The 15,409-nt window shown below is 39.0% G+C and overlaps 1 protein-coding gene across 1 annotated transcript in view; it reads right to left on the bottom strand.

The window, feature by feature from the left end:
• Positions 1 to 15,409, bottom strand: part of HACE1 (HECT domain and ankyrin repeat containing E3 ubiquitin protein ligase 1) — a gene marked incomplete in the record, with an annotated part of 1,502,717 nt that overhangs the window by 555,814 nt on the left and 931,494 nt on the right. Inside the window, 1 exon segment of the mRNA XM_044065909.1 lies at positions 3,361 to 3,429. Coding sequence (XP_043921844.1) covers positions 3,361 to 3,429 — 69 coding nt within the window.

Raw genomic sequence — 15,409 nt, 5'->3', positions numbered from 1 at the left:
CTTATGTGGACAGTGACCTAACATTTGATCAACATATGTGCACACTGTTGCAAAAAAGTCCTTCTATACTGCACAGCTTATAAACAAAGAGATTGATTCTAAATCTAGGGATGTCATTGTATCCCTTTACTCAGCCCTCATTAAGCCAGTCATTGAATATAATGGCTCCTTTGGCATGTATCTGTCCATAGACTGTATCTGACACATGCATCAACTGGAATACTCACAAAGATACCTTACTCAAAGCCCTGTCACTATACTTGGTATCCTACAGACTGTTAATAGGTGACCTGTGTCTGGCATACAAGGTATCCTCTGACTCAATACTTATGGGTTTACTGCACATCAGCAAGAAAAAAAATGTCATCACAAATACTCTGTCCAGGAATCTTAACCTTTTCACCAATATCAACAGAACAGTTTGGAGGAACAGGTATATTCTCGCAGAAGATACTGCTTCTCTGGAACAGGCTCCTCATCCACATAAAGTTTATCCCTGTCCATATTCAAGCACAATGTGGTTCTGCAGATGAGAAACAGAAAATTTACCCCAAAATTGTACTATAATGGACAGAGAGGCAGCTCTTAAATGCTTTATCCAATGAATGGGTCCCCTCAAGTTATCTATGGTACTACCTAGTTAATATATAATTACCAACCATAGGATGGGTAGGTCAGTCTCTAACCAAATGGGATAGGTTAATTTGAGCACAAAAAGGAAACTGACTAGGCTTAAAATGGCCCACAAGGGCAGCTAGCCTAGTACTTACTTATGAAAGTATGCAAATTCTGTCCCACACTCCTTTCAGTTTGATGCTTGGCACAATCTGCATGTTGGGATGGAAGGTAATGCCTACATATTTAGGATTAATTTTTGGTTCATATGAAGGGGGTTGTTTTTTTATATACTTTTGATACTGCAGGGCAGAAGCTGCTTGGCTGTGAGAAAAAATAGTATTAATGGTATTCCTTTTAAGGGTAGAGAGGTCACCAACCACCCTCAGGAGATCACTAACTCTGGGGACGCCTTGCACAGTGTTCTGTATTAGAATCAGAGTCATCTGCAAGCATAAGGCCTTCTGTTTCAATGCCAGAGATGCTAGCCCCTTATACTCTGCATACTGTTAGTATCCAGTTTAACAACTTCATGGCCAACAGGAACAGCGCAAAGAAAAGAAAGCACCCTTGGAGTATCCCCGTCTAAATCAAGTGATAACATGCCATAAATCAATATGCAGATGGCAATACTGATAAGCTCATTATAACATTCTCATAATAAGCAACACACCCAACATCCAAAATATTAATTTGCTACCAGGACTCAATTACACATTTTTTTAATCTTCATTGTATCTGAAATGTCAATATTTTAACTTCCACTTGCAGATCAAGATTTGCATTTCAGTTGACATGCTAAACCAAAAAGACATGGCACTGTCCACACTTTCAACACAGCACCATCTTGAAACATAACATACTTCTGCAGCCAACACAATTATATATACATATATATATAGCACACAAAAATACAGTACACCTCAAACCATTTAACACTTCCCTAATTAATTAAGTGACATTTAAGTACCATCAATGAACTTTTAGCATTCCCTACATCATCTTATTTACATACACTCTTTGTTAGAACCTTTACAAGAGAACATGTTTGAATAGTCAAGATAAACATAATATTGCAATTACAGAAGTAATGAAACCCTTATAAGGTGCAGAAAGCCCCTTTAAATAACCTCTACTCAGAGTACTGCAATAACCAGCTCCCTTAATCAGAAGGGGGTCAGCAACTAAGTTTGTGATCTTATGTCTTCTGTAACAACAAATTCAATAAGCTGACCACTTAGACCCTGTTCAAGTTACTGCACAAATTACCAACTGTCTCCTGTGTTCAGAAACTTTAACCGAAAAGCAATAGTCTAATTTATGTCTTTTTGGTTCATCATAAGAAAAACACTTACACATTCTTAGTTACCACTGAAGCCACTCTATAACACAGTTATTAATGTTCGCAAGCCCTCAGTTCATCGTTCAAATGTTTTTCCTCCCATGCCAGCCAAAGAACAGGAGGCCACCATCACCATCTCCCTTTTGCTTGTTTATCTGCAGGATCCCAGTCTTCTTTCAGTTCAAGAACTACGTAGCCATCACTGCTTTCTCCAGAGTTCTAAGCCATTCACGTAATCCAAGTTGGACAGAAGTCCATACATTTTTATTACAGATTAAACCAAGGTAAACAATTGCATTCCTAATGGAATAGCAATTTTCAACTCAACTGAGAATTACAACTTAATGCCTACACTTTTTAACATCAATTGACAGCGCACCCTTTTGTTGTACTGCAGTCTCTAATAACTCATGATACACCAATACTGGTCCTTAATTCCACCATCATCCTTTTCTCAGTCTAACACAACTGTGACCAAACCTTCCTCTTTTCATACTAAGTAATGAACTAAACAGAATCACTCTTAGTTAAAAACATGCACACTCTACCACAGACAGCACCAATCTGCAGGTTCTCTCAATGCCTAAATAACATCTTTGAATAACCAGCCCATTGCACTACTACAGTTTTAACAAATTTCAAACAGTCAAAACACTCCCTTTTGTTCTAAAATGCAACCAACCTGCAGATTTTAATTTCTGTGCCTTACTTGCCAAGGTCAATCTTTTGCTCCACATAAATGATTTGGCTGCTCAATTCCATGGATTTATTTTGCAGAGCAAACATGCAATGCTGCAGCAGTAACATGCAGTCATACTTTTCTTTCAAAAATTCACCATCATCATCAGCTATTTCAAACCATTTCACATGATTCCAGCAAACCACAGACCATTTTTAGCCAATCCACTATCTAACTGTACTTTTCACAGCTGTATAAATACTTATCAAGAGCCTTCTTCATTTAATGGCAGCTCTACATACAAGAGGTGCACATCACATTCCTTACGGTCTTTAGCAGATTTCAGTTCTAATGAACATGGAAACTATCACTAATGCTACCATTTTTGCCAAAATCATATCAAAAAGCACCAGTAAAGCACAAAAAAATTACTTTAACCTGACAGGGTAGCAAAAGAGAATGTCCAATCTCACGAATCACGAAGCAGTACAAGACTTCTCTAACACACCTGTTTTTGTTATTTTGTGCAATGATTTAAGTACACCTACTGTAACAAGGATTCAAACATCATTTGCCTATGGATTACCGTGTTTTTATTGAAGGCCACAGTGCTCAGATATATTTAGTGGCATTTTAGCACTGATCACTAGCTGAAAAATAATTACGAATATTACAACAAAACCACCAAAAAGATTGAAAAAGGTAAAATTTGCTGAAAATTTACCTGTTAACAAAGCACTTGAGAACTTCATCATGTTTACAGACAAATTCAATAAATCGAGGAGATGTCATCCTAAACAAAATAAAAAGATTATTTTTAAAAAGAAAGTTCATAATTTGAAATAATTCATTTTAAACTAACATGAACATAATGAAGCATTAAACATTACATCTAAAAGATAAAGTTAATAAATGTAAAAAAAAATTGAAGGCAAAGACAATTATGTGCTAAGCTCCTTTATGTTAAATATATTTTGTGCATCTCTGCCACAGAACATGCTAGGTACTGTAAGCTGTGCTTGCAGTACAAACACTTTCCTTTGTGCAGATTCAGCAACAAAACTGCATAATACTTACCGAATTAAATGCCATTCAATGACAGAGATATTCCATAAAGCAATGTTATTAGAAGTAAAGCCCACTTAGATAACACAGAACAGAAAGAAAGAAGTATTAAAATGTAAATGACATTCACACCACTAGCAGATGAAAAACAAGTGTTGTCTCTTTGTGAGACAGTAAAATCTTTGAGGACATTTTAGGCAGAAATTTACTGCTGGAGCTTAATCGGTTCTTATGATACCCAGTGCATGATATTCAACAACTGAGGTAATGACTACCAGGGGGAACAACTTCCTTGTTAGGAACTCAGTATCATACCTGGAAGCGGAATCAAACAAATACAAATAAGGTTTTGCGGTATAAAATTCCATTCTCACGGAGAAGTGGATCCATAATCACATAAGATACATGAGACACTTTTAGAAACCGCTTAGTACTTTACTTCTTAGTATATAGGTTGTCTTGCCTTAAAGGCAGGGAAAGTAAGCATGGCTGAAATGGAGCCTTTTAACAATGCAAAAACATGTAGGCCCTTGTAAAAACTGTGTCTGAAATAATTAAAGACGCTCTTGAAAAAAGAAAAGGGGAATTATCATTGCAAAAGAAGAAAAAATGTTTCCGCAACATGAAGCTAATCTGCCTCAGTAATCAATGATATCCTAGCCATTTAAAAGAAAGAAAGAAAAAAAAAAAAAGACTTCTATGATCTGGAATTAAAGGTTTGGCAAGCATACATAGGGTACAATCCACGTAAACACAATTGCAGGAAAAGTAGTGCCAGACCAAAATGTCATGTTAACTTCGCATTCTGCAGACCATTTCAAAATAAGGAAAGCATACAGGACGCAGTTTTTTTCCTTGGGAAATCTTTGAATTCCAACCAACACTAGTCATTCTACATCCATTTGTTCCTATTCTGAAACAAGAATTGAGCACAGGTATTGGTACGTCACAATCTGCAGAAAGTGTGGGTTTATTTTTATTCTTAGCCTCTACCTCTTGCAGCTGACTTGCACACCTGTACTCAGTGGGGTCTTCTTCCCTTTCTTTCACATGTGCATGCCCCAGTATACACACTGTCAACTCCTCTAACCAAAGGCTACTGCATGAATGCAAGCTTCACCTCCTGTGCTCCAAGATGAATACAGCGAGTGTTAGCAATACAGCAGACAGTAACACCTGCCTCCACTGAGAACAGGTGAGCTAACATTAGCAGCTCACTCTCATCCTCCAGCCCCTACAGTGCTGAAAGGGCAATCAGTCTTAAGTTGCCTGAGTCATAATCAGGCTTTAATCACAGCTGCATCACAGGGTTAACTAAAGGGCACAGCCTCTGAGAGTGACAATCGCAGGGCTGTTGAGTCAAACAGGTGCATGGAGTACTACTCATATCATCCATGTAGGCTTTGGATGCAAGGACATAAATCTGTCAGAAGACCGTGAATCAGATGGAAGGCAGTAAAAATATAGAAAGGCACCTCTCTGATAACAGTCTGGAGGATGCATACAACACAGTGCAAACACAGTAGCATGAAGATGCAAAGTTGGTCCAGGTTGGTACTGTCTAGGAATGCAAACAAACCTATAATAACTGCTCATTTCCAGAAAAATCCCTCCCTGTAACATTAGCATCCAGTTTACACACATGATCCAGTAAGTTTAAAACCCTTCTGAGGTCTCAAGCAAGTCAATTTTCCACATAATGAACACAGACTTTATGAGGTTTACCATTTAAGGAAGTCATGCTAAAGAAAGTAGAAATACAAGATGATCCAGTCCCAACCACAGAAGAGTTTTCAGCTCAACATTTAGGAATGTGCACATCGTGACACCCATACAGGTGTCTCAGCAATGTCTGGGGTCGAAATGAAGAGATGATAAAATCAGCAAGCAAAGGTGAGTAGTACTGTTGGAAATGAATTCATCGTCAAGTTTTAGTGAGTACCTTCATGAGGTGGACCCTATTTTTACAAAATCTAACTAAGATGACACTGACATATAAACTGCATTTTATATTGCATACATTATGGACAGAAGTCTTCTTCTTTCGGCTGCTCCTGTCTTCTTCTTTCGGCTGCTCCCGTCAGGGGTCGCCACAGCAGATCAACTGTTTCCATTTTTTCCTGTCCTCTGCATCTTGCTCTGTCACACCAACCACCTGCATGTCCTCTCTCACCACATCCATATACCTTTATCTTAGGCCTTCCTTCTTTTCCTGTTACCTGGCAGCTTCATCCTTAGCATCTTTTTCCAATATACTCTGCATCCCTCCTCAGCACATGTCCAAACCAACGTAATCTTGTCTCTGTGGCTTTGTCTCCAAACCTTCCAACCTGGGCTGACCCTCTAATATACTTATTTATAATCCTGTCCATCCTCATCACACCCAGTGCAAATCTTAACATCTTCAGCTCTGCCACGTCAAGCTCTGACTCCTGCCTTTTTGTCAATGCAACTGTCTCCAACCCATATAACATAGCTGGTCTCACTACCCTCTTGTACACCTTCCCTTTCACTCTTACTGGTACTTGTCTGTCACAAATCACTCCTGACACTCTTCTCCACCCACTCCATCCTGCCTGTACTCTCTTGTCCACCTCTCTTCCACACTCACCATTACTCTGAACTGCTGATCCCAAGTATTTAAACTCATCCACCTTCGCCACCTCTACTCCCTGCATCCTCATCATTCCTCTATCCTCCCTCTCATTCACACACATATATTCTTAGTCCTGCTGACCTTCATTCCTCTTCTCTCTAGAGCATATCTTCACCTCTCCAGGGTCTCCTCCACCTGTTCCCTACAGATCACAATGTCATCTGCAATGCAAACATCATAGTCCACAGGGACTCCTGTCTGATGTCGTCTGTCAACCTGTCCATCACCATTACAAATAAGAAAGGGCTCAGAGCTGATCCTTGATGTAATCCCACCTCCACCTTAAACACATCTGTCACTCCCACCGCAGACCTCACCGCTGTCACACTACCCTCGTACATATCCTGTACCACTCACATACTTCTCTGACACTCCCGACTTCCTCATACAATACCACAGCTCTTCTCTAGGCACCCTGTCATATGCTTTCTCTAAATCCACAAAGACACAATGCAACTCTCCTTCTGACCTTCTCTGTAGTTCTCCATCAACAGTCTCAAAGCAAACATCGCATCTGTAGTCCTCTTTCCTGGCATGAAACCATACTGCTGATCACTAATCATCACCTCCCTTCTTAACCTAGCTTCCACTACTCTTTCCCATAACTTCATGCTGTGACTGATCAATTTAATCCCTTTGTAGTTACTACAGCTCTGCACATCACCCTTATTCTTAAAAATCAGTCCCAAAACACTTTTTCTCCATTCCTCAGGCATCCTCTCACTTTCCAAGATTTCATTAAACAATCCAGTTAAACCTCCACTGCCATTTCACCTAAACCCCTCCATGCTTCCACAGGTATGACATCTGGACCAACAGCCTTTCTGTTCTTCATCCTCTTCATAGCTATCCTTACTTTCTCCTTGCTAATCCATTGCACTTCTTGATTCATTATCCGCACATCATCCAAACTTCTCTCCCTCTCATTCTCTTCATTCATCAGCCCCTCACAGTACTCTTTCCATCTCCTCAACACACTCTCCTCGCTAGTGAGTATGTTTCCCTCATTATCCTTTATCACCCTTACCTGCTGCACATCTTTACTAGCTCGGTCCCTCTGTCTAGCCAATCTGTACAGGTCCTTTTCTCCCTCCTTAGTGTCCAACCTTTTATACAACTCATCATACGCCTTATCCTTAGCCTTCGCCACCTCTCTCTTTGCCATGCACCTCATCTTCTTATACTCTTGTCTACTTTCTTCATCTCTCTGACAATCCCACTTCTTTTTCGCCAACCTCTTTCTCTGTATACTCTCCTGTACTTCTTCATTCCACCACCAGGTCTCCTTGTCCTCCTTCCTCTGTCCAGATGTCACACCAAGCACCTTTGTAGCCATCTCTCTTACTAGCTCTGCTGTAGTTACCCAGCTATTCGGTAACTCTTCACTGCCACACAGTGCCTGTCTTAACTCTTCCCTGAGCATCACCTCACAATTACCCTTTTTCAATTTCCACCATTTGATCCTTGGTGCTGCCCTCACACTCATCCTCCTCTTCTTGATCACCAATGTCATCATACAAACCACAATCCTATGCTGCCTAACTACACTTTCCCCTGCCACCACTTTACAGTCTCCAATCTCCTTCAGACTGGCCCTTCTACATAAGATATAATCCACCTATGTGCATCTTCCTCCACTCTTGTATGTTACCCTGTGCTCCTTCTTCTTGTTAAAATACGTATCATGGGCAGAAGTATGTTAAAAAATAAAAAGACAGCAGGTGCACAAGTCCCAGGATAAAAAAAATGTCCAATCCTTGCAGAAGCCCTAGTGCCAGAAATGGAAAAAATGGCAGTGTAGAATACTCAAGACACAAAAACATTCCTACAATGGGGTTAAGGCCAGGCTGTGGGAGGATGCCCCCCCCCCCCCTTGCAGAATGAAGTGGTAGTCCACAAAAACCATAAAAACTGACAAGCCAAAAAAGAGCCATAAAGATGATACAGTGGACTACTGAGGATAAGAAAAAAAAATATGTATTGTTATTATTATGCAAGAAACCCAGAATTTCCAGATAGAAGATATGCAAAACGATTAAGAGCAAATCAAAGGAAAGAAAAATACATACAAGAAAAACTGTCAAAAGCTTCAAATGCAAATCTGTGTTCATTAATACAACAGATCCAGGAAAAAAACATTATATAGAGCAAGAAACATTAGGCCATTTGGAAAAAAGTGACTGAGGAAGTGTGAAAATATAAAAACAAAACCTAGAGATTTCTGTAAGCTATAAAAAAGAAACAAGGACAAAGGAAAGAAAGAAGGATCTAATATGGTGCAAAATGTATGCAAAGGAAAAAGCAAAACTAATCAATATAAAACAGCAGCTCAAAAGATATTGGAAGAGAAATACAGGCAAAGGCACTGAAATATAAATCCACAATACAAAAAACAGGATCACAAAGTGGGAGAAAAGTAGAAAATAAGATTAGTAAAGCAGAAGTTAAACAAATACCTCGTAAAGGCTGAAGTTATGGAATACATGTGAACTGAAGGGGGTTCAGTGTTGAAAACCCATCTCTGGCAACTTCACAGCATGATGGAATAATGAGTTCCCAAATTAAGAAGAAACAGGTGGAATGGGAAGCCAATCATCACTTGCTATATTGAAGGCACTCTAGAGCTTTCAGTAGAAACCAGAACAAAAGTTTAGTCCCAGTTGCACAGCAAGGGAAGGAACAGGAAAGTGGCAACTCTGACACTTAATGTTCTGGAATGATAGGCCAGTGACTTCCCAAATGACAGAGCAACAGATAAAGCAGGATGCAGCTAAACAGAATATGTCAAGAGAGGTGAATTTAAACCAAAAGGTGAAAGGTTAATATTGGCGGCCCATAATAACAGACTACATACACAATGATTTATAAAGATCAATGAACATGTGGCAGAAACAGACAAATGTAGGTTTTGTAAAACAGAATTGGAAGAGTCATACGTCTTGTTGCTGGATGTGATACACTAATGGCAAAGGGCCTATATAATGAAAGAAATAATAATATAGCAAGACTGTTGGCATTGCGGATTATGCAAGCATTACAATACTGAAGTATCTGACAAGCACTAGAAACATGAGCCACACAGCATTACAGAAAATGATGAAGATTATTATCACATGGGATCACCCATTACCAATAGTTCAAAAAAATAGATTCAAGAAAACCAGATACACTAGTTCTGGAAAAGAAGGCAGAAGTAGCACTGATCTTTGAAATTGCAACACAAAGTGATTAGTGTCTTATGTACAGACAGAATTAAAGTCATAAAATACCAGGACTTGCAAGCAGAAATGAGGACAATGTGGAGGAAAGATACCAAGACAGTTTCAATAGTAGTAGGAGCAACACGTCTCATAAAAAATAATTTACAGTCATATTTAGATATGCTACTGTACATGTAACTCTGTACAAATTGCAGAGAGTCATTTCTAGGTACACTGCGGGTGCTGCGAACAGTACTTTTTGTTAACCTCAAAGATTGAAACGATACTAATTTCATGAACTTTAATCATACTTTGACTTAGGAATGGGGTCCATTCCCATCATGGTATTAGTAACCCAAAAGATTTGGAGAAATTAAACCAACAGTCTCACATAATCTTTGAGCCTGCACACTCAGGTCCAAAGATGACTAAAATGCCTAAACACAAAGCAATGTTGGAAATTCTAGAAACAGAAGACTAAAAGAAATCTGGAGGTAATATTTTAAAATGAGACACTTTCTGATTCTAAAACAAAATACAAGAATGACAGTCAAATCATTTTACTTATGGAAAGCCCAATGCAATGACAGAAGAAACAGAAAAGAGGCAGTTGAAAGCCACTCCATAGCCTTGTGAGGTAGAAACAGCAGGCAGCCAATTTCAGTTACTCAGTCTTTCAGAAAATGTTAAAATTCTCAGATGCTTATGGAAAAAATCCTATGGCGGCTGGCTGCTAACAGCCTGCAAAGAAGTAAGCTGTATACTTCTACAAATAGAAAATATTCAACATCTAGGCTTCATTCAGAATTCATCCCAAATTTTTTTTTTCCTCCCTAAAACCTGATTACCATTAACTTCCCATTATTCCCAGTGACTCCAGTCATCATGGTGAACTGCCATTCAACACAGCTATCAGGGTTTTCTACTTAACATAAAAAGCTGCTGGAATGTCCACCAACCTCATTCCAGTTTCATGTCATCAGCACACATTTTTAAAATCTCCAACAAACAACACTTCCACCTAACTAGAAATGTCCACATTATGAAATACACAAAACTAATCAAGCTGATAAGAAAAAAAATAGAACAAAGTCCATGACAGAAGAGAACATAGCCTTATTTTAACAGAATACCAAAACAGAAGACTTGGCTGACCATGCTGAATGTTATTGCTCCCCTTGAAAGCATTTTTTATATACTTTCACTAACTGAAAACTTGCCAGTTAGACTATTCAACTTGTCCTTCATGTCACTTAAACTGCTGCTGTTAGCCACTGGCTCCAACAGTGTAATTTAATTTCATCTTCATCTATTGTACTCATTCGGTGTACTTGGTTCAATTCTTTTCACTCACAACTCTAAGTATTTTATTATCCATAATACTTTGAAATTATTTTCATACAAATTTTTTTTTAACTTACTGCACAATTATTCACTGTTACACATTCATACTTGTACCATATCTTATTTGTATGACTATACTATATATGCTTGTCAACAGCAAACTGTAAATGTAATAATTTCTGGTACCTATGATGATATATGTTCACCCAAAAACGGATGATGTTACATCTTTCTGCAAATTACAAAAATTTGCATCTGACATATTTCAACACCAACATGCTCAAGTGAGAATCATATGCTTGTAGGATGGTCAAGATGAATTGCACTTTGCTCAAAACTGCTCTAAGAAATGCGGTGACTGTGGTAAATTAAGTTGAGTTCACTTAAGCAGGACTGTATTATTAAACTGAAAGCGATCCAAGGTCCTTGAGGTCATTCTACATCAGTGGTGCACAATGTCCGGCCCCGGGGCCAAATCCAGCCCTCAAAGCAACACCATCTGGCCCCCAGACAGTAACCAAAATTTTTTTAAAAAGTGAAAAAACGCTATGCCTTACTCCAGTCACGCAAACTTTCGAGCACGTGCTCACTTACCTAATTGACTGCAACTGCGCACACCTCTAATTTTAGCTACGGAAGTAACTATTCTTTGTTGTTTATAACTTGTAGTCTGTAAACAGTAGTAACTTTCTGCGAGAGTTTGTAGTAAGTCATGGCTGCAAGCCAAAATAAAGTTAAATGCAAAGTTGATGTAGAAAACAGGCAATTTCATGACTGCTGTCTTAAGTAAAAATGCCAGTCACCTGTACCTATTGTTAACTCGTAACAACTTACTATGTTTTGAGGTGGCCCACAGATGCATTAAGAATTCGTGTAGTGGCCCTCCCCACAAAAAAGGTTGTGCACCAGTGTTCTACATGGTCAAATGGAAATGGTGCTTGTCTGCCCAAAGGATGTCAAAATGATTGAAATAATACGTTTCCAGACAGCAGACAGACTAACAAAGCTGGAAAACTGTGTAATAGATGATGTGGGGAAACAAACTGGGCAAGAATGTTCCAACAATCAAAAATCTTCAGAGTTCTCCAATAATGCATCACAGCAATAAGCACAATGACCAAGGCATACTGGAATGGACACACTGACCACAACTATGAGGAAAAAGCTACCTAAAAGCAATGTCAGGGAGATGGCAGCAAATGGAGAGGGCTGGAGATTATTTCCCTATAGAGTAATGGACAAAGGAAATTAAAAAGAAAAAGCTATACTCAAAATACTGACTTATCTTTGAGTAACCATCCTGCAGTGAACAACTGTTTGAGATCTTCTCTTCTGTATCACCATTTTGGCAAGATTTATTCTCTCTCTTTCTCCTGCACTTAGTGGTGCCTAGGATTCCTCCAATTACAAACTATGACTTCATGCAGTAGTCTGGGAGATTGTGGCTAGCTCGTGTGCCCCTCACTTTAATTCCAAAAGATAGAGAGTGCAAACTTTAACACTGGGAAAAAAACTCCCACAATAATTGAGTATATAATAAAGACCTAAGCAACTTGCAGGAAAATCCATAGCACTCAATGCAGAGTCTGTCCAAACAAATGGGGATAGCAACAGGGTAATGCATACCTAAACAGAAAGACTCTGAATACCAAGTAACATAGTTGGAGCATACTCATTATGTCAGACTTTGGATACATTCAGCAGTTGGCAAATATTAAGAAATTCAAGTCTTCCAGGAGGCTGGAGCTAGAAAAAGGCTTAAAGGAAAGTCAGAAGGCTCTGTCCTGAAGCTGTGAAGTGCCAAAAAACAAAGGTCCAAACAATAATGCTTGATAAATGTACACACCAATGCACAAGTTGTTAAAGGACACACAACAGTCATAATATTAAAAAAAAAACAGCAAGGGACAATGCCGCTACTAGAGTGGCCTCAGATGATTCACCTACTAATGGCAAACGCAATGTGGCTAGCAAGCTATTTGGAAAGGGTTTGCTTAGTAGCCACTAGTTTCTACTTCTCTGGAACAAAGAAACAACTTTTCCATCTTTCTCAGTTCATTCTCCCACTTCAAGTAAAGTGAAAGTAGGAACTGCACTTCCAAAGTGTAAAGGGCACATATTCTTACTCTTCACTTTCTCACCGTTTCATAAACAGCTACAACTTCAAGCTGTGATTTCCCCCAAGGATTCCGTACTCATCATGCAACTCCAACCTCTTAACACTGGTGGTCTTCTGATGTTTTTATCACAGTACTTATTTGTGTGTTTGTGGACTTCATTTCACCATTCCCTTATTTAATGTTCACCATTCCCTTATTTAATGTTCACCATTCCCTTATTTAATGTTCACCATACCCTTATTTAATGTTGACTTTCACACATCAGCAATTCATATGAAAGTAATTTGCCTTTTCAACCTTCTGCTCGTTAACAGTTGAGCTGATGAGCAACTGAATCCCTGACGTGGAGTATTCTTACATTTCAAAACTGTTGCATTACAATCCTCATAGGTTTTGCAACAGCTCTCTAAATGCTGCTGTCCTGGGCAATCAAATGGTTTAGAAGTTATATCTTTAACTTCCCACTCATATGCAATTCTTCTGAATTCCTGATTTTTGTACAGTGGACTACTCTCAAGTAACATCACCTACTACCCTGTCTCAGGAACAGACAAAGTAATGTGATACATTTGCATTAGTCAATTTGATTTTTACAAGCAGCGGGGAATAACAGTCAATACACATTTAAAGGTGCAGACAAGTATAATGTATGTATACCATGGCATACACCTTTTTTAGGGATTATTTCTTCTACATAATGATGTACTAGAATTTAAATTAAAACAGCCCTTACATATTTACTATGCCTTTATTTTATCAAGTGACACCTTCTGATAAAACAGTGAGAAGTTTTTCCCCCTGGTACTGAAAATGAATACTATTCTGAAGCATTCATTAGCTGGGATGGAACAGAAGAGGCTATATCTGGAGGGAAAGAGGACTACATTTTAGAAAATGTGGTACAATTCCAAAACTCCACACCTTACCTTTGCACATATCAGATAACTTATAACTAGAACAAATCTGTGCCCATTTCAGCTCTGACCCTGGATGATGTCAAACTGGAGATGCAAACGTCTGTTCCTTAGAACTGTTGTTATGGTAAACATTGCAAAGGCTGCAGCTCTGTACTACTTGTGTTGTGTTGACTTTCCCAGCCAACTCATTTCAGCTTTTGACCTTTCTTTGCACTTCACTATTCCCAGACAGGACTCGTATCCAAAGCTGCAGCTAGGGAAAGGTGAAGGAGCAAAATGAGCCAAGCTCAAGTTATTAGAGACACAACCATCACTACAGAAGAGACTGCAATCAATTCCTGTACGTCAGTAATGTGTTCTCTGTCGGGCAGATGGCTGTGATGTGTGCCAATCAGGCCTTGCACCTGCAAACAGTATTGACAGTCATTCAAAGCAGCTGCACCCGAGATCAAGGTTGCTTAAATAATTTTAGAGTGTCTGCAGTGTGTGTGTGAAACTGCAGCAAGGGGCTAGTATAGTTTTTGCTATAATTTCTGGAAGGTATTTTCGACTATCTATGAAAGATATCAAAAATCTATTATTTTTATTTTTGGTTCCCAGAGCTAGTCGAGGAGGTTGCTAAGTGGGGGATTGCCTAGGGCACCATATAAGGAAGTCATAGCTGCATGTGTGTCCTGTTATGTCTGTGTCATCTCAGCTGACTGAGAACTATTATTTTTTTAGTTTTCAGCATTAAACCTTGGTCACATTTAATTTGTTCCTTTATAAAGAAAAATGAGTACATTTCTTTCCAGGTGATGGCTTGTCTTCAAGAAATTTGTGTCTTTCGGCTTTTTCCGGTTAGGTGTCGCCACAGCGGAACTCCGGTCCGCTAATGATTGGTAGTTGATTTTTACGTGCCAAGTTACCAGCCCTGACGCACAATCTTCAATGAAGGTATGCCCATTCATGCATGTCTCCACGCAGAAGACGCTCTAGCTGAGAATCGAACCGGACAGCGTCTTACTGTGAGGCAACAACGCTTGTCTTCAGGAAATACTTTCCAATAATTGTATTTCTTTCTAAGTCTGCATCCCTACATCTCTGACTAATTTTACTTCTTCTTCTCTCAATGGTAACTCCAAAACTACCCAACAGATCACTGATTCTTGTTCAAGCAACTGTTTATGGCTCTGTTAAATATGCCCTATTCAACTTAGCTGCCATTTATAGTTCCTTGCCAAGCTTGTACATCACTTTCAGATCAAACATCTGCAGATGAAGTAACATTCTCTGTAAACAAGGAGGTGTCTTACACAAGACTTTTTAAATGTGCTTAACAAGAGTTTATGGACTGTTTTCACTGTAGAAGTTCTCACATACACGCATTAACTATCACTTTTTCTATTTTGGCATATTTCTTCTGTGCATATGGAAATGGTCCTGAACCACAGGCAACTGAACTACTGTCCTTTGAGAATACAGCTCCCAC

Source organism: Protopterus annectens, chromosome 1.part0 (genome assembly GCF_019279795.1).
Source record: "Protopterus annectens isolate FY-2018-M chromosome 1.part0, PAN1.0, whole genome shotgun sequence".
NCBI lineage: Eukaryota > Metazoa > Chordata > Ceratodontiformes > Protopteridae > Protopterus > Protopterus annectens.
Note: the sequence above shows the minus strand (reverse complement) of the source record. Positions and strands in the feature narration are given on the sequence as shown.